The 20132-nt window shown below is 39.2% G+C and overlaps 2 protein-coding genes across 2 annotated transcripts; both read left to right on the top strand.

Moving 5' to 3' along the window:
* Positions 1–468: 468 nt before the first annotated feature.
* klhl12 (kelch-like family member 12) lies at positions 469–12160 on the top strand. Its single transcript, XM_084087688.1, has 12 exons — positions 469–652; positions 1642–1880; positions 3319–3472; positions 6588–6805; positions 8189–8338; positions 8503–8617; positions 8801–8907; positions 9043–9238; positions 9593–9751; positions 9957–10055; positions 10274–10460; positions 10582–12160. Exons 2-12 carry the CDS (start codon positions 1698–1700, stop codon positions 10706–10708), a joined length of 1695 nt encoding a protein of 564 aa, XP_083943814.1. The 5' UTR covers positions 469–652; positions 1642–1697; the 3' UTR covers positions 10709–12160.
* A 200-nt stretch (positions 12161–12360) lies between these two features.
* On the top strand, positions 12361–17219 carry tuba5 (tubulin alpha 5). Its single transcript, XM_084087689.1, has 5 exons — positions 12361–13065; positions 14775–14997; positions 15232–15380; positions 15842–16522; positions 16603–17219. The coding sequence occupies exons 1-5, from the start codon at positions 13063–13065 to the stop codon at positions 16894–16896; spliced, it is 1350 nt and encodes a 449-aa protein (XP_083943815.1). The 5' UTR covers positions 12361–13062; the 3' UTR covers positions 16897–17219.
* The last annotated feature ends 2913 nt before the right edge of the window (positions 17220–20132 follow it).

Here is a 20132-nt window from a genome sequence, read left to right on the forward strand (position 1 = left end):
GTTTTTGTTCTAATAGTTATATTTTATTTGATTTCAGCTTGATTTTTAATAACAAAAACTATTTTTAATAGTTTTAGTTAACTAACAACACCAAAAGGATAAATTAGATTTTCTATTGTAATCTATTTTCTTAATGAAAATACTTACCCAAAACTAGCACCACTGTCATTTAAGCCCAACTTGAACTACAAATCACCATTAGCCATCATATAGCAAAATATATGGTTTGTCAAAATATTTTATGACTACTTTCCATTTAAAATGATTATATAGAGAGAGCTGTTCAGTTTGTAGTCCAAACTGCAATTTACAATGTTTTATCATAAAATTATGGTTTTTTTTAAAATTAAGTTATCAAATGAAGGTCAGAACGTGTAGCGATTTGAGATGACATTATATTACGAAACGCGCGAGCACAATTAATAGTGCGCAGAGCCGCTGAAAGCGCACGCGCGCTGGTGACGTCGCAGTGTTTTGCTGGGGATGCGCGCACACGTGAGCGCTGTTCTTTTCATTGCTGGAGTAAAATTGATTCAATTCACACCTGCGAGGGTCTCCCTGTTAGGGGTGCCAGCAGATGTCCAAATAGACCGCCGTGTGCTGTCATCCAGTCCTGTTCCGTTTCTGTTCTGCTGTGGATCAGCTGTACGCTGTGAGTTCACATAAAGATGTTTATGTGTGGGTTAGCATCCGTTTTTAGTTAGCCTTAGCATGTAGCCTCATATCACCTCTGTGAAACTTAAACTCTCACCTGATTTACACCAACACTTTCAGATGAAGTTTACGAGGAAAATATTAAATACGAAGAAAAGATTCCTGTTTTGCGTCTGTTGTAACACAGGCGTAATGTCCCTCAGCCTACAGTTAACGTTAGACCTTTTCTAAAATATTTAATTGTTTATACATTTACATGGTTGTATCGTTATGTTTCAGAATGCCCCTTTCTTTCTAAGATGCTGCTGAAAATATTAATGTATCCTAAATGATGCGTAGTGAGCCGTTTCATTGAGACTGCTTCTTTTGAGACACAGATCTTTTTGGTTAATCCTTTTTAAATTTAACTTTCTCAACAAATGTCAAAATACAGCTGCATATTTCTAAGCTAATGCTGCCTTTACGTGCTATCGGAATTATCGTAAATACTAGTTTCCTTGTTAAAAAATTGGACATTAACGCCCACTCAAGTCAAAATTTGAATGCGACGAGCTCGTAATCACGACTTCAGAAGTGGGAAGTAGGAATTTTCCGATAGCACGTGAAGGCAGCATCATACACAGATACAAAAATTGACATAAATGGTCTGATCTTAAAGTGATATAAGCCACCCAATAATTATAATTCTGTCATCATTTACTCACCCTCATATCTTTCCAAACCCCTATGTCTTTCCAAACTTTCTTCTATTTATCTTGAAATAAGATATTTTGAAGAATGTTGGTAATCAAACAGTTTAGGTTCCCATTGACTTTTGTCCATACAATGAAAGTTAGTGGGAACCAAAACTGTTTGGTTACCAATATTCTTCAAAATATCTTCCTTTATGTGCCACAGAAGAAAGTAAGTAATACAAGTTTGGATTATGTGTGTATTTGGGATCAGCTGTGTTGTTTTAGACTGGTCACTGATTGGTGTGTCCTGCAGAAATCATCATCCTGCAGTGCCTGAGGCTTTGTCACTCCACCCCACCCCCTGTCGTCATGGCGCCCAAGGACATCATGACCAATTCGCATGCCAAGTCCATTTTGAATGCCATGAACGCCCTAAGAAAGAGTAACACGCTGTGTGACATCACTCTGAGGGTGGAGGGCACAGATTTCCCGGCCCACCGCATTGTGTTGGCAGCTTGCAGTGATTATTTCTGTGCCATGTTCACCAGTGAGGTAAATAACTATATTCACACTCATCACTCACGTTACAGAAATCACCGTGGTCTTAACTGGAGCTGTCTGTTCGTTGTATTAAAATACACTCCATTGGGGTCCTGACATGGCAGTTAGCAGAAATGCTTCAAAATGTCCTGTCCTCTCTACTAATCCATATCAATAAAATTGGCACATATGTAAAAACATAAAAACAAAATAATCACTTTGGTGCAATTCTGCTCCTTCACATTAGGAGGTGTAGGCGGTCTCTTAATATTCTCAGATATGTTGAAGCTGGTTCAGTGTTACTAGAGTGAACACGACACATGCATTCAAGCTAGATGCAAACTTATTGATGACAGTGTTCTACAATGTAAGAAAAATGTTGATTTATTGCAGAACTTAAGCTCCAACAAAAATGTATGATTCTTACACATATTGTTCATCATGATAATCTTCACAAATTAACATAACATTCATGAATTTTGAAGCCTAAATACAATCATCAGAAGTCAAAATCTAAACGTAGGCTATAAATGAACTACACCAAGGTCTCATGGCTTTAAAGTACAAATAGCAATGCAGATTAAGACTTGGGACTATATTGGGGTGAAGCACAGGCGAAGCACTTCTACTTGGGCGCAGAGATATCACACAACACTTGAAATCCGCTATCTCTGCACCCAAGATATCTGATATCTCGCATGCACTGAGACAAAAATGCGTTTGCCCACCTATCTAAATGTAGGGGAGACGGTGAATAACCCCTATTTCAAAAAACGGTGGCGTGTTCCTTTAACGTCACCACCATTAGGCTCCCAACAACTCTTTCAGTCTTAATTAAGAAAAAAACAAATCCCTGAAAGTTTGAGTTATAAAATAGTTTGCAAGGGCACACATTTAAACACAATGAGGCTGTAAAAGTGGACTAGTGAGCAGATGAGGTTACCTGTTCGGCTGACTGCAGCCTCTGAAAAATATTTTGAGCTTGTGTTCACCAAATACCTTATTTCAGGCATTTATCCAAAAACCCATTCAAAAAAACCATTGACTTCAGGACAATGGAACGGGAAGTGCAAAAATGCTAACGTGCTTCCGGTTTTTGCCTACAAAAATGCGCCATCCTTGAAGCACTCTACAATGATAATATTACAGCTGTGGTGATAGGCTAGAAATATTATGCATTTGCTGCACTTATTATTGTTCCCGCTGTAGCTTTTATTTTGTACTCACAATCTGAAATGCTGGTTCCGGAAAGCTGGCTTATTTCTTATTGGTCAGTTTTTTTGCCAAGACAAGGGAAGAAAAACGTGTGATGGCTTTTACCCCAAGTATGAATAAATCCATAAGCTTGCATCATGTTTAATCTACAGTCTAAATTGTGTTTTGATTTAAATGTGGATGTAAAAAGAAAAATCTGGGTTTTTTTTATGTCTATTTTCTTGTTACTCCATAGCTTGCTGAAAAAGGGAAGTCCTTTGTGGACATTCAGGGCCTCACAGCTTCCACCATGGAGATCCTGCTGGATTTTGTTTACACAGAGACGGTGCTGGTTACTGTAGAAAACGTTCAAGAGCTGCTGCCCGCTGCCTGTCTCCTGCAGCTTAAAGGTACAAACACACAAACCAGCCCAGCTCACATTGCTGTTTCTTTGTGATTGGATTCTAACATTAACAAACCCATTTCAGATTTGAGAGTTGATTACATGTACAACATTTATCAATTTTTATATGTACTTAAAGTGAAAAACAAGATCAGCCCATCTGAATAAAGCACATTATAATCATTTTTTTTTAACCTGGTATGTATATGATTTTACATGTGATATGTAAAAAAAAAAAAAAAGATTCTGCATGATTTGATTGTTTTTCTGTTATGAGGAAATGAACATTGCATACTTGCTGAGATCTGAGCATGATAAGGAGTCACTGAGACTCTTAATTATGAAGGAGACAAACACAAGTACAAACCTGCATGAAATCAGGGTGCAAATATTGCCAGAGACCTGCTATTACAGCTCTGCTGCTGAAGATGGAGATTAGAGAAGAATCTGATTGATCTCTAAGAAGTTTTTTTATTCAATCTGTGTCTGTCTTCACTGTCTCCACAAAAGAAAAACATAGGACGTATGGCCATTTTTACCAAGCATTAACAGATGTATCTTAAAGGTGCAGTAAGCAATTTTTGAAAAACGCTGCTAAAAGTGGATCGGACTGAACATCAAAACACACTTGTAGCCAATCAGCAGTAAGGGCTGTATATACTCATGATGGAGGAGGAGAGAGATCTCACTGCACAGACATTAGCAGAATGACTATAGAAAGAGTGAGATGGCAGAGAAAACACAAAAGAGAGAGATGGCAGAGAATATACCAAAGAGGATATAAGGGGTCACTGGGCCAGGGGAATATAACTTGGGTTACAATCAGGCAAGAGGTAGGACCCGCGTTAATATCGGAGAAGCTTTCCAGCGCTGGAGAGACCTTAAGGAGCGGGAAGGCCGGAAAACGGACGCCGAGGTTGCTTTATTTCTTCTCGATACGTGAGTAAATGTTGGTTTTGCTGTGTTTCACAGAACTAAGATATGCTGTCTATTGCTTGAATATACTCGTGTCTGTCATCTTTGCTTGTTTGTTCATTTGCATTATTATTATTATTATTATTATTATAAGCCTGGTACGTCTAAACCTCCTCCACCGTCCGTTTTAAGCATTGTGTAAAGTGTGTCCGAAAAGTGAGATAACACTTTGGTTCCCATTTTACTGATCGCTATAACCCCTTGATCTTGTCACCGTTGTAATATATTAGTTACTTGGACTATCGTGTTATGTTCATGAAACTGTGTTTGTTTTTTGGGATGGAAAGGATGACTTTGCCATTGAAGGAGTAGAGGAGCTAAATAACAATTAGTTATTTGACCTGAATTATCACAGTAACACAAATTGCTTTCACTTATTGATGACATCATACCTCGGGCGGCAGGCCTGTGTTGCATGGTGTGTATGTGAATGTGTGGGCGGAGGCATCAAGATAGGGGTGTGATCCTTTTGGGTAGGGGCGTGTTTGTTTTCGTGATTTCAAATATCAACAGCGTTTACCAGAAAGCGTTTACTGCACCTTTAAGAGAATGCACACCAATCAGAAATTACTGGTTACTTTTACCTGGTTTTAAACTTGACAATAGTGCTCAAGAAATATTTATTCTTATTATCAATAATGAAAACAATTTTATAAACTACTTAATATTTTTATTTTTTTAAGGATTTTTTAATGAATGGTTATTTTGAAAAAAAAAAAACAGCTTTTATATGAGACAGATTTCTCATTGTGTCATGTGTAGTTAAACATGCACGAGTCAAAGATAAGTAAATCACAAAGGAGAACACGCAGGAGAACAGTCAAAACTACACAGCAATTGTACGTTGTCAGAAAAAGGGGGAAAACTGTTCAGGCATCCAAAAAATCTATTCAAACTAGATTATTGAAATCATTCAAACTAGAAGACATTTCTGAGAAAGGTTGTGACAAAAAACGGCCTGTGACAAAACCTAAAAGCTTTTGAAGGTTGAGCTCTTTGCCCTGATATTGAAACGTTAATGTTTGGCACAAACAAAATGTAGCTTGACACTCAGGTAACACCTGCTCCCGACACTCCCTGCTGTCAAAAATGATGGTGGCAGCATTAGGCTTCTGGGTTACTTTGAGCAGAAGGAATTGGAAATCACCATCAAGAGCAGTATAACTAGCCAGATCCTTCAGGCGATCTGCATTAGAGACGAAAACCCGTTTCCCAGCACACCAATTGCCAGTAACGAGAAATGAATGTTCTTGAATCATCAAAGCAGGTTTGTCTGCAACAAATTAAACTGAAGCCATAATATGTGTGCGGGAAAAAAAATCTTGAGTTTGCTCGATGAATTTATTCAATTTGCCTGTTGAGTGGATGTTATTCTGCTGTATTTAAAGGAACACTCCACCGTTTTTTGAAATAGGGCTTATTCACCTTCTTTCCTACATTTAGATAGGTGGGCAAATGCATTTTTGTCTCAGTGCATGCATTGTTTTAGTTTGACAGGGTCGGCGCTAGCTTAGCTTAGCATAATGAATGGAATCCTTTGTTGCCAGCTAGCATGTCCTGAGTAAAAGTGATATAAAAAAAAACAAAAAAAAAACACCTAATTACTTCTTGTGGCCTGCGTATTCACAACGAGTACAAATAGCGATGCAGATTAACACTAGGCGATTTCCTAGGCAGATATTGACTTATATATTAAGGACTATATTAGGGGGAAGCACAGGCAAAGCACTGCTACTTGGGCGAGATATCTCTGCGCCCAAGTAGAAGTGCTTCGCCTGTGCTTCCCCCTAATATAGTCCCAAGTCAATATCTGCATAGGAAATCACCTAGTGTTAATCTGCATCGTTATTTGTACTCGTTGTGAATACGCAGGCCACAAGAAGTAATTAGGTGTTTTTTTTTTGTTTTTTTATATCACTTTTACTCAGGACATGCTAGCTGGCAACAAAGGATTCCATTCATTATGCTAAGCTAAGCTAGAGCCGACCCAGTCAAACTAAAACAATGCATGCACTGAGACAAAAATGCATTTACCCACCTATCTAAATGTAGGAAAGAAAGTGAATAAGCCCTATTTAAAAAAACGGCGGAGTGTTCCTTTAATGCACAAATAAACCAGTCTGATGTTGTGTGTGTGTTCTTTACAGGTGTGAAAAGGGCTTGCTGTGATTTTCTTAATAGTCAGTTGGATCCATCAAACTGCCTGGGAATCAGAGACTTTGCAGAAACGCACAACTGTCTGGACTTGATGCAGGCTGCTGAACTGTTCTCACAAAAGCATTTTGCCGAGGTGGTGCAACAGGAAGAGTTTATGCTGCTCAGTCAGAGTGAAGTGGAAAAACTCATCAAGTGTGATGAGATCCAGGTGAGATTGTCTGCTCTATTTCACTCTGAATGAGTCCCTGCCTTCAAGTGCACCTGGGAAACTCGTACCTTTGACTTATTGCGACAGTGCCACACATTCAAGTCAGAAACATAACATGGAAGTAGTCTAAACGAAACAAATGAATTATATTGTGAACAGGAAACAAATGACTACATCTGAATGATCATTTCTCTAACTTATTTATACATGGTATCTAAATGTATTGCATTAAGCAAAATATAAAAGTTGAATGATTAACTTTACACTTGTTATCTATCAGTTGTTCCATACATCACCCCTTTAAAATGATAAAAATTCAGCCTGTAAAATTAAACTTGCAAAATCATTCTTTACCATTCACTAAATACACAGATAATGTGTCCCGGGATTTGTCCCGCGATCGTTTGATTTTGGTTCATTCACACTGCCAGTGATTTTCCGGAATCTGTGAAAATATGTTCACACACATCCCGTAAAGACACGTGATGTCAGGATGTGATAACTCCTATCAGATGTCAGTTCTGCTTATAACTCATTTCTACACGAAGACGAGTCCATACTCCCCAGTAGCGCCACTGGGTTTGCCGAGTGGCTCGTTCCCCATATGCTGTAGCATAGGTTGTAGAAAGGCCTGTGCGATGGCACGTGCGTCATCACTACGACACACCCCTTACGGCATTGGTCCTGGCTTTTGTTCACACAGGGCATGTTCCGGGACTGATCCCGGCAATGTTACTAGGTCCCCATCCCGGCATCAATCCTGGCTGGGATGTGTTTGCGTTCACACAGAAGGCACTCTAGCAATGTTACGGCAATTTCCCGGGATCAATGCGCTGTGTGAAAGGGGCTTAGATTAGAGATATATTATATTATGTCATCTTGTGTATCATCTAGAATTTTGAGTTCATCTTGTAAATATGACTTTGCTTGATCATTTATGTGCTTGAAAGTTGTAATTACAATATTTCTGATTCCAGTTGAAGGGCACAAGCAATTAAAAAACACATTATGATAGCACGTAGGAACCAGTTCAGGCTGGTTTGGAGTCCCAAGTTTCTCCGCAAGTTTAAAATGTCTTTCTTTTGTGTTTTTGAGACTTTCAGCAACAAAGTGTAATAAAGACAAGTAAAAACGCAAGTGCAGACCTGTAACCCCCCCTTCTTGTCTTATTTTATGCACACACGGACTCTCAGACAAAAACACGTACCTTTTGTGTTGTTAAATTCTTGTCTCTCACCACAGTCCATTAATTCTGAAGGTGTAATTACAACGTTTGGACTTAAATTTATAGTATCGTGCAGAAGTCAGATCTAAACCATGAAAATTAGAAGCAACAAATAAAGTTGTGTCTCAACAAATCTGCATGTTACTGTACATGTGTAGGTTGACTCAGAGGAGCCTGTATTCGAGGCAGTTCTGAACTGGGTGAAGCACAACAGAAAAGAAAGAGAGCCGTACCTGTCTGATCTACTGGAGTATGTGCGCATGCCGCTGCTAACCCCACGATACATCACAGATGTCATTGACATAGAGGTTAGCTTCTGCCAAATACACACTGCCTATATGAATGTAAAGGATGCTGCAGTTACAAAGATCTTAATGTTCATGGGGTCAATGTCCCCACCTGTGTTTTTTGTTCTGTGTGCGTTACTGCATGATATTTGTACATTTGTATTGAGTGTTTGTATCTGTTTCAGCCATTGATACGCTGCAGTCTGCCATGTCGAGATTTGGTGGACGAAGCAAAGAAGTTTCACCTCCGGCCAGAGTTACGCAGCGAGATGCAGAGTCCTCGAACCCAAGCGAGACTCGGTCTGATGCCTCTGTGTGTTTTCAGTATTTAGGCCTGAAATCCTTCAGTCTAATTAATCCTCTAAATATATCATTCATTGTCATTTCACTCTTTCGCTGAATCAGTTTGGCATGTCTTAACATGTTTGTGATTTTCTTGTGAAGCCTAGTACAACTACTTTCTGACACTGGAATGGGTTTTAGGTGCCAAAGAGGTTTTGTTGGTAATCGGAGGATTTGGCAGCCAGCAATCACCCATAGACGTGGTTGAGAAGTATGATCCCAAGACCCGAGAGTGGAGCTTTCTTCCTGTGAGTTATGTTTTACATTGATAAAACATTTCCCCAGTGTCAGTGGACAAAACGGCCACTGAAGCAAACATCATGTCTGTTTAGCAGAGGAAGGACCGATAAGAGATTCCTCTTGAAACATCTTTTATGTTCCAGAACATTGCAAGGAAGCGACGCTACGTTGCCACTGTCGCCCTGAATGATCGCGTTTACGTTATCGGTGGGTATGACGGCCGATCGAGGTTGAGTTCGGTTGAGTGTTTGGACTACACTGCAGATGAAGATGGAGTCTGGTACTCTGTCGCCACAATGAATGTACGCAGAGGCCTTGCAGGAGCTACAACCCTCGGAGGTACCTATTCTGTATAGGGAAATGATGCTCGTTCTTACACATTCGTAGAGTTCTAGTGGTTTCTTCTGTATTCTGGGTCAAGTTGGGTTGCGTTTATGAAGATTTACAGGTACATGAGCATTGAATGAAGCAGCACAGTTCACATAAGACTGAAACAAAATCTGCCAACCAAACAAGTTCAGTGAGTTTATGTGGGTTCCGTGGATGTAGAGAAGGATGATTTTCTTTTCTTAGGCTACATCGCCTGAAGCGCTTTTCTTTTGCAAGTTGGTTGAACAAACCAGCATTATTTCAATCTGAAAGGTTTTTTTTTTTAGAACTAGTCAGCTTAGACTGTTTTTTCTTCTTTCACAGATATGATCTATGTTGCGGGTGGATTTGATGGCAGTCGACGTCACACCAGCATGGAGCGTTATGACCCCAATATTGACCAGTGGAGCATGCTGGGAGATATGCAGACTGCCAGAGAGGGAGCAGGACTTGTTGTAGCCAGCGGCCTCATTTACTGTTTAGGTAGCGTTTTATTAGTTGTTTAAGGTAAATGAATATGACTGGAAGTCTGGACATTTCTTCAGTTTTCTTGTGCTGAGAAATCAGGAATGCGGTTGCTCCTAACTAGCATCAATAATGGCAGGAACTCAAAAGGCTTGGCACAGACATGTTCAGATAGACATGCAGATTTTCAGACTTGGTAAACATTGTGTTGTTGTGGCTTCAGGTGGTTATGATGGTCTGAACATCCTGAATTCTGTAGAGAGGTATGACCCTCACACGGGACACTGGACCAGCGTCACTCCCATGGCCAACAAACGCTCGGGTACACTCGCAGTCTCCTTTTTACACATTAAATTTATTTTATTTTTTTATTCTACAACAGATCCTAAAACTATTTGTGAATATAATCATTTCTATATTGTGCATGTTGCATATACTACTGTTCAAATGGTTTTTTTCTTAAATTACAAAAACAATAATTGGCAAACCCCCAGTGAAGACTACTGCTATATACTGTGACTGCTTTTATTTATGTTGCAGGGGCTGGTGTGGCTTTGCTGAACGATCACATATATGTTGTCGGAGGGTTTGATGGCACAGCCCACCTGTCTTCCGTAGAAGTGTACAACATCCGCACAGACTATTGGACAACCGTGGCCAATATGAGCACGCCACGCTGCTACGTAGGAGCCACAGTCCTGAGGGGCCGCCTCTATGCCATTGCAGGGTAAGATGTCAATATATTACACTGAACCTTTCCTAAATGTGTTTGTGCTGTTGTTACTACCAAAAAATAAATGTATGACTTAATCATTTGCTTTGATATTGCGTCTATGTTCTTTCTGCAGATATGATGGGAACTCGCTGCTCAGCAGCATTGAATGTTACGACCCTGTGATTGACAGCTGGGAAGTGGTGACTTCAATGGCAACACAACGCTGTGATGCAGGAGTTTGTGTGCTTAGAGAAAAATGAGAAGAGAAACTATTCGGACATAGAGGCGCTTTATAATGACTTCTGGATGCTGGAATCTGTGCTCCACTGCTCAGTGGAGCATCAGATCCCATTACCAGCCTTTTTATGACTCTTTCCTCTTTTTGGATTTAAGTTTTTTGCCATCTGAGATCTCAGTCCTTGTTTTCTTTTAATGAGGGAGAAAAACACTAACTTTATGATGCAGTGAACATGTGTGTTTCACGTATTTGTTCTCTTCATGCAGAACTCTGTGATCTTTGATTACTTGTGAGATTCACTCAGTTGAGTCCTTTAAAGTGCAATATAATAATCTACTGGTGTCAAAATGTCTCAGAGAAGAGACAAGTATGTGTATGCCTTACTGCCCAAGTGACTGAATCCTTCCTGAAGGAGAGAATATTGTCAGATTCATCAGGATGTGACAGCAGAGGTGCTTTGCGTAATCTGTTTTGATCCTGTCTGTAACGTCCATTATGACATTGTCATCATCATCTCTGGTTGCTGGGGCTCTTCTCTTTGACTCGACCCTTTATCAATGTGCCTGATGCACCAGGGATTTTTCTGTCATGTACAGAACCATCAGCGAGATATCATAAAGCCAGTTTGCTGGTGTTTTAAGTGTGAATCTGAATGCATGGGTGAATTTAGCTGTGCTCTCTCTCAGTGAAAAGTGTCTTGTTAAATACTGAAAACTGACCCATTAATATGAATGAAGGATGACGTGCATGGTGGATGTTCTGCAGTATATCATTGATGTGGTATGCTGTTTTAATAGTGTGATTCCATGATAAAGACAATAAAGGAAAAGTCTGTTTATCATGTAACAAAACTTAAGCCCTTACGAACGTTTCACATAATCAGCTTACCTGTAAGATCATTTTAAAATAGAAGATGCTAGAAATCAATCTCAAGTTACACTGGTCCACGCTCGCTGAATATTGCCATGGTAGCTGCACTCCCTCTGCCAAAATGACAAAAATATTTGAATTACTGTCTGGTGAATTGGCTATTATTTCATGAAACATTTAAAGATCCACTGAAATTGTTAGATTTGCAGTTTTCTTTATTGTGCTGATGTACTTGCTACGGAAACAGGGAGTTGAGACTATATGTATCTAATGCTGCCTTTAAGTACACCTGGGAAACTCAAACCTCGTATGTTCGTTATGAAATCATGCATTCAAGTCGGGAACAAAACAGAAGTAGCCATGAAAAAAAATTATGCTGAACAATAAACCCAAATAACTTCATTTGAATTTAAAATTATTTAAAAATATTAATTTCTATCACATATTTACACATGGTATTAAAATTTTGTTTTTGTTACAAAATGCAACCCTTGAAAGTATATAGATCAATGTTTCAAATCGACATGCTCCTTTTCAACGTCGCAACTCGTGAATCATCTAGAATTCTGAGTTTCCCACTTGTAAATAAAACTGCTCAGACATTCATGTGCTCAGAACTCTAATTATGATATTTCTGTCTCCACTTGATGGCCACATCCTTGTTAGTTACAGGTGGCATTTGGAGGAGGGATGTGCTGATTCTAGAGATTTGATTGGACAAAATTCTGTATAGTGCTTGACGAGTCATCAATATTTTAGGCGTTTTTCCCTACATGAGCAAGACTATAAACTTTAAACATGTTTATCTGATAAAAGTTGGTTAGCTTTCGTGAGTGCACACTAGCATATAGAATACATCGGAGCCGATACGCATGGACTAAAAGACACAGAACCTTAATTTTGTTTAAAAAACAAAACCTTAAAAAAGTATTTTAAAGATTTGTTTTACTCGTCAGTGCTTTCTCGATGCTTTCAACGTTTCCCTGTTTAATAATGTTAAAGAACTTTTGTGAAGAAAAGCTGTCGGAACAAAAGAAATGGGCTACCTGATACACCTCAGAGGACATTTGAACTTTCCAAGGAAACCTGCACTTCTCGTGAAGACGAAAAAATAAGAATAATTCAGCTCTCCCTTAACCTATTTTCTTATCAGGATTCTCAGGAAAAGGAAAGGCTTGTTATTTCTATATTTCGCTCGCGGGAACGGTTAGAAATGTTGCAACATTTTTAAATCTAAAATGAGTGTTTAGTTACACCAATCATATGGCGAGGAGGGTGTTGATGCTGCTGCTGGCCAATCGCGAGCTGCAGCGGGCGGTGTGAGCGCGCACGCGAGTATATAGACTGAACCGCGGACCTTTCGCCCCATATTGCTGTGTTGGCGAAGACACGTAACGCGTCTGGTCTGCACTCAACGGAGCTCAAAACAGACTTTTGGTGATTTTTCCCACCGAAAGACATTAACGTTTTCTAAAAAAAACTCGTATCCACGAAGACTAAGTCAAAATGGTAAGTGAGACTCTAGTCACTAAAATATTAATACTTTACAGCTTTAACAATAAAAAGTCAAACGTAGTCTTTTTCACAATTATTTTTTTAATTTGCGTTGTATTAAACCGACTTTTACTTCGTAGTCGCGTGGCTCTCTTTGAATCATGTTAAAGGAGCAGTTCACTTAAATTAAAATTCTAACATTCACCCTAATGTGTTGTAAAACCATGACTTTCGCTTTACCGTGTAAGTTAACACATAACGAGATTTTGGGCAGATTGACTGTCTGCATTCACGTTTAAAAGGATGTGACTCAAACTGTCAGTACTTAACGTTAAGACTTTTTTTTATATAAGTTTAGAGTAACATGAGGGTGACTTAATTTAAGTGAACTATCATTTTAAGACATTGACGCCTCAAGTTACTTTTGTCACATTATCAACTAACTTTATAAAACGATTACAAGCGTCGTTTCTCTTCCGTGTCTTCACTTTGACGTGAAATATTTATTGGGAGGACACGTGATTATGTATGCGACCTTTGAAAGTGAATGTAATCTTATTCGATCGGAATGTTTGATTAAACCGTATTGAGAATGGGATATGTAACTCCTAGGCTGCGCATGAGGAATTCCTCGAATCCAACTGCGGAGGCCTTTCACGCGCGCGGTCAGAGGGGAGCGCGAGGCTGGGGGATGGGAGTCTGCTGACTTGTTTCCCTCCCAACTTTTACAGACTTTTAACCCTAAAGCTACTCTTGGAGCTATAGTTATTTTTAAAATGCTGTTACTTGTTTGTGTCGTTGATTTGATGTTTTGCGCATAATTATTTTCTACTTCCTCTATTTTGCAATAGTTCAGGTTACGGCTCCTTCCTGTCGTCCATTTTACGGAATAAAGCGCGAGAGATCGGAGTGTGCTCTACTGTCAACCATTTTTTTTTTTTTTTACAAGTTGAAAATTGGGATGTGATAATCTTCACAAAAAGTTCTGATTTAAATGTGCCTGTGATATACCAGAGTTTCTCCTGGAAGGAAATGCACTAAGACTTCTGTTCTTTACTGTAATTAGAATTCTGTCCGCATGTTGTTCCAAACTTGTGTGGGTTTTTCTTCCTTCATGGAACACAAAATGAGACATGAGTAAGAATTGACTGCGTCAGTCACCTTTCAATGAGTTGAGGTCCTTTCCCTCTCCATATGAATAAAGTGAATGCCGGTGACTGAAGCTGTCGCTTTAATATCTCATTTTGAAGAAAGTCACACAGGTATGGAGCATTCCTGAACTATCATTTTAACACTGGTGGTAGGAAGAGATTCAGATTAAAGAGATTCAGCAAATATGTTCACTGGATATCTTTGGTCTTCAGATCAGACTTAAGAAGGAATTATGCACTCACTAAAATGCAGGAATCTGGATCAGTGGTTCTCCAGGTTCCCTAGTACCGAACTAATTATAGTTTCAAGTTCAGCTGCAAGAGGAAGTTAGGACTTTAATTGGAGTTTCAGCTTCAATAGGTTCAAGGTCAATATATCCCACATTTAATTGACTCAAAGGCTATAGTCTTAAAAATGAGATTAGAAGTTTATTTTAATTACTTGTAATTGAAAAGCTGCCTGGCAAAAAAAAAAGCAGTCTTTTTTTCTTGTACTGAGGTCACCAGGTTCACGGGCCTGGAGGCAGCTATTGGTTGGCAGCCATTTAAAGCAATTTCTTTTTCTTTGTGCAGCGTGAGTGCATCTCCATCCATGTGGGCCAGGCCGGAGTACAGATTGGCAATGCATGCTGGGAGCTGTATTGCCTGGAGCATGGCATCCAGCCTGATGGCAATATGCCGAGTGATAAGACCATTGGTCGTGGGGATGACTCCTTCAACACTTTCTTCAGTGAGACTGGTGCTGGGAAGCATGTGCCACGAGCTGTGTTTGTGGATCTGGAGCCTTCAGTCATTGGTAAATGGTTATTGAAAGGGATCAACCATCATAAAAATTTTATCTTGTAGTAAACCAGTTTTATTACCCCTGAAATGTTGAAATGTACATGTACTTTGGCCAATATCCAGACTGCAAATAGTTAAGCTTAAGTTAGCATGCATGATGGTTTTTTATATATATATATATATATATATATATAAAATTTATTTTTAAAGAGCTGGATATCAAAAAGACCTGTATCTTATGTTTCAGATGAGGTAAGGTCTGGAATCTACAAGCAACTGTTTCATCCGGAGCAGCTCATCTCTGGGAAGGAAGATGCAGCAAATAATTATGCCCGAGGCCATTACACTGTTGGCAAGGAGATTATTGATATGGTGCTGGAGCGCGTCCGCAAACTGGTATGAACTATAATTGAGAACTAAGGATGCGCTAAATGTAATATTTAACTTAATGCCAATATTAGGCATTCAATCTGTAAGTTCTACAAGTGCATTTGGGTATCACAACATTATATTGTACAAAATGAAAAATGGATATTTATTGAGATTGGCTAAAGATTACATTTAACTTATTAAATTAGTATTTTTAAAAGGAGAACTTTTAAATAAGATGTTGGTAAGGCTATTCTGAATGTAAAAAATTGAGGAAATGAGCTTGCACAGTTAAATGTAAGAATTTTGTTTCTATCAAACAAAATGACATTTCTGTGTTTTTTGTTCCACAAAATATCACGGAAATGTCATGCTAGTTTTGAAAAAAACATGATGGTAAATGAGTAAACAATCCATATCCCTTTACATAAGTATAATTTAGACAAGTATATATGATTTCTTTTTTTTCCCCACATCTCCTGATCTAGACAGACCAGTGCACCGGTCTCCAGGGTTTCCTGATTTTCCACAGTTTTGGTGGAGGCACTGGCTCTGGTTTCACGTCTCTCCTGATGGAGCGTCTCTCGGTCGACTACGGCAAGAAGTCCAAGCTCGAGTTTGCTATCTATCCCGCTCCTCAGGTCTCCACCGCTGTGGTTGAGCCTTATAACTCCATCCTAACCACCCACACCACCCTGGAACACTCTGACTGTGCCTTCATGGTAGATAATGAGGCAATCTATGACATCTGCCGCCGAAATCTTGACATCGAGCGCCCCAGCTACACCAACCTCAACCGTCTCATCGGTCAGATCGTGTCCTCCATCACCGCTTCGCTGCGCTTTGATGGCGCCCTGAACGTCGATCTTACCGAGTTCCAGACCAATTTGGTGCCGTATCCCAGAATCCACTTTCCCCTAGTCACATACTCTCCCATCATCTCTGCTGAGAAGGCTTACCATGAGCAGCTGTCCGTGTCTGAGATCACCACCGCCTGCTTTGAGCCGTCCAATCAGATGGTGAAGTGTGACCCCCGGCATGGGAAGTACATGGCCTGCTGTATGCTTTATCGTGGCGATGTCGTGCCCAAAGATGTCAATGCCGCTATTGCCAACATTAAGACCAAACGTTCCATCCAGTTTGTGGACTGGTGCCCAACTGGATTCAAGGTGGGAAGGATTGACAAGACCCTTAAGTGTACTTAATTCAAACTTCAGTCAAGTTAACAATGTGTCCTCTTTCTCTACAGGTTGGCATTAATTACCAGCCACCTACAGCGGTTCCTGGTGGAGACTTGGCCAAGGTACAGAGAGCTGTGTGCATGCTGAGCAACACCACGGCTATTGCCGAGGCCTGGGCCCGACTGGACCACAAGTTCGATTTGATGTACGCCAAGCGTGCCTTCGTACACTGGTATGTCGGTGAAGGAATGGAAGAGGGAGAGTTCTCAGAGGCCAGAGAGGATCTTGCTGCACTGGAGAAAGATTATGAGGAGGTTGGTGCTGAGTCTGTGGAGGATGAAGAGGAGGGAGAGGAGTATTAAAGACTGTTTAAGAGGCTGATCTGAGACCTACAGTTAGAAGAGTAACTAGTCCTACTCCAGCACTTACAAGCAGTATTTTACCTCTCAAATGACAAGCTTCCTTATGAAATCCCAGTGATAGGGAACAATGCCCTGATGTGTGAGACATAAATGTTCTTTTGTGTCAGGTTTTGTTGTTTTCTATACCTCCTATTCTGTCTTCTTTCACAAGAAATGCGTTGCTTAAAGGCAGTTCTGTCTGTGAACACTGTTTTGTAAGCTGACTTTTGTCTCTCACATCAAGTGATAAATACCATTTCAGAATAAATTGTCCTGTCTATTTATTTATGTATGTGTATTCTTCCCTTAAAAAGGAATGAATCCCTTAAAGGAGTATTCACTTTCAAATGAGAATTAGCCCATGATTTACTCACCCTCAAGCCATCCTAGGTGTTTATGACTTTATTCTTTCAGATGAAATCGGAGTTATATTAAAAAATATCCTGGCTCTTCTAAGTTTTATAATGGCAGTGGATTGCAACCAACAGATTAAAGCTCAAAAACGTATCCATCCATCGTAAACAAACTCCAAACGCCTCCAGGGGGTTAATAAAGGCCTTCTGAAGCAAAACTACAAGTTTATAAAGTTTTAAATATTAATATTTTTCTTAAAGTAAAATGACTAGCTTCCGGCCAAATGAACATGCGGATTCCACTTGAGTGTAAAGCGCAATTTATGCGAGTAATGCGACGTACTGCTGATATTTTACGCTATGCCATGACTCACTACGCTACTTATGGCGTTAGAGGCAAGTAGACTGCGAATGTTTGGCTGGAAGCTAGAATTTGTAATGTATTAAATATAAAAAAAAATTTCTTAACTCATCGTTTAGCTTCAGAAGGCCTTTATTAACCCACAGGAGCCGTTTGGAGTTTATGATGGATGGATGCACGTTTTTGAGCTTCAATCTGTTGGTTGCAAGTTACTGCCATTATAAAACTTGGAAGAGCCAGGATATTTTTTTATACAACTCCGATTGTATTCATCTAAGAAGAAAGTCATAAACGCCTAGGATGGCTTGAGGGTGAGTAAAAAAACAACTAATCCTTTTAATGTTTTATTTTTTTAAGTGATTTCAAGCTTTAGCCAGTGACTCGACTGTTTCATAAATGTATGGTATAAAAGTAGGCTCAAGGTTTTATCCATGTTTAAAGATCTCTGAAAACAAAAACTGGTTTCATATGTAACACCTGAATATAATGTTACTTTGAATGGCAAGCAGTTTTTAACAAAGGTTTCTCAAGGATTTGCTGCTTGTCTCAAGTCGTGTAGACACTTTATCCTCTCCTGCTGAAAAGTAATCCTAAAGCACTGAAATTCTTCATAACAATTATAATTGCTGTTTTAGTTTGTAGACTTGAAATAATTTGTATTTAAGCAGTTAATCCACAGGTGGGTTCTGATAGGTGTACCCTGTTAAAATATTTTAATATATAGTGTGACTTCTCAAGACATTTGAATACATCACATTTTCTATGTTAAAACAAATATTTATAAAACTTTATAAATAGACATGGGCTCCTGTCAGTAGATGTAGGTAGGGCTGATTCTGTGTCTAACGTCCTTTCGTTATTCAGCCTGAGGGTGGCGCTCTAATGTTGACTGACATGTAAAATAAATACATACATATAGTATTTTATGTCAATGGATTGACTGGCACGCATAGAATGTTTTTTTTTTTTTTTTTGTATTAATGTAGTAATTATCGCCTTATTTATTTTGTTTTAAAATGTTGCAAACAAAACCAAACACAGCAGAACTATAAAGGCTATTCACATTAGCACGTTTAAACTTTAATGAATTTGATACGAAGAACAGACATGCCAATTAGTTACTGAACTGATGCAAACTAATAGCTGAATCGTCCTGGGGTGCGTTTCCCGAAAGCATCGTTGGCCAACTATGGTCGCAAGTTCATCGCAATGTCCATTGAACTCTATTGGTAACGAGGGAACTTGCGACCATAGTTGGCCAACGATGCTTTCGGGAAACGCACCCCTGGTAAAATAAGCGGGGCAGTCTGAGCGCTGCAGTTCCATTTTTCACCACAGATTTACATTGAAAATTGTGGGGCGCTGTAGAGCTGGGGAGGACACAGGCACCATCTGCCCAGTTTCATGATATATGTCTGCCGAAGCATTTTTGATACAGCCCGCACACTTTACAAGTGTAGAAATTCCGACAATATTTGAAACAAAATGCGGAACATATTTACAGTTTATAATTAATTCAGTTAACATGTAGATCAATATTTCGGTGGAGCTCTGACCCACCTGCCCTGATCTAAATCATAGGTCTTCCATCTGCAACACTAATTGTTTCATCTCAGCCTTTTATTTTGTGAAAAAAATTAATTAAATGCATTAAACAGAAATACAATATTACATTAACTTCAACCAAACATAGAGATACAAAGTTAAATTTTAGTTGTAATGTAAATTGTTTTATCTTTTCCATAGTAAAATTTAAAATGTGGATGAAAATATTGAAATTGTAATAAAATGTGAGTGACTGTACACCACCAATGATTATATTAATAGATGTGCAATGAAAGCATAGTATAGGCCAGGTTTAAGATGCAGCACTGCTACTTTCCTATCACTGTCCTTTATAACAAAATAATACTTTTAAAACAATACGATTTGTGTTATACGAAGTCTCAATACGAAGTCTCAGCCTCTGACGTGGCCTTGTAATTTATGTTATATATTATTTATATATAATATTATCATATAATAAATGATTACTAAATTTTACATTGAAGTTGCCTTTACTTCAAAACACAAAAGTAGACCACTACGTAAAGCGCTTTATTACAACGACCCTCCTCCCCCTTGCATTGCGTCACATTCTCTATACGCAAGTCGTCCAATCAGCAGTCGCGGTGAGTCTATTTAAAGAAGAAGTCCCAGCCACTATCAGCTGTCACCTGAAGGTATCCATACGCAGAGGTAAACACTTGGGCGGAGCGAAGCAGTTGACGGCTTTGAGCGCATGCTATTGGCAGAAGTGGATGTAAATACACACAGAGCGCCTAAAGTTTCTAAATTAACAGTGAACAGTGCGGAACAAGTGTATTCTTATGAATTTTTACGTAATCGTACAAGTCGACAGTGGATTTGAACTTGTAAAACCTTGTTACTCACAAATGTTTGCTTCTACTGTGGTTTCTCTTTGTACACTGGCACGTTACATG

The sequence above is a fragment of the Abramis brama genome (assembly GCF_963993115.1).
Source record: "Abramis brama genome assembly, chromosome: 16".
Taxonomy (NCBI): domain Eukaryota; kingdom Metazoa; phylum Chordata; class Actinopteri; order Cypriniformes; family Leuciscidae; genus Abramis; species Abramis brama.

Bases quoted from the DNA above. Each gene is read 5' to 3' on its own strand.
- klhl12 (XM_084087688.1), top strand. From the start codon at position 1,698: ATGGCGCCCAAGGACATCATGACCAATTCGCATGCCAAGTCCATTTTG. The intron at 6,806-8,188 runs GTGAGATTGTCT...GTACATGTGTAG, and splicing joins TCAAGTGTGATGAGATCCAG to GTTGACTCAGAGGAGCCTGT. The intron at 10,461-10,581 runs GTAAGATGTCAA...TTCTTTCTGCAG, and splicing joins CGCCTCTATGCCATTGCAGG to ATATGATGGGAACTCGCTGC.
- tuba5 (XM_084087689.1), top strand. The intron at 15,381-15,841 runs GTATGAACTATA...CTCCTGATCTAG, and splicing joins TGGAGCGCGTCCGCAAACTG to ACAGACCAGTGCACCGGTCT. The intron at 16,523-16,602 runs GTGGGAAGGATT...CTTTCTCTACAG, and splicing joins GGTGCCCAACTGGATTCAAG to GTTGGCATTAATTACCAGCC.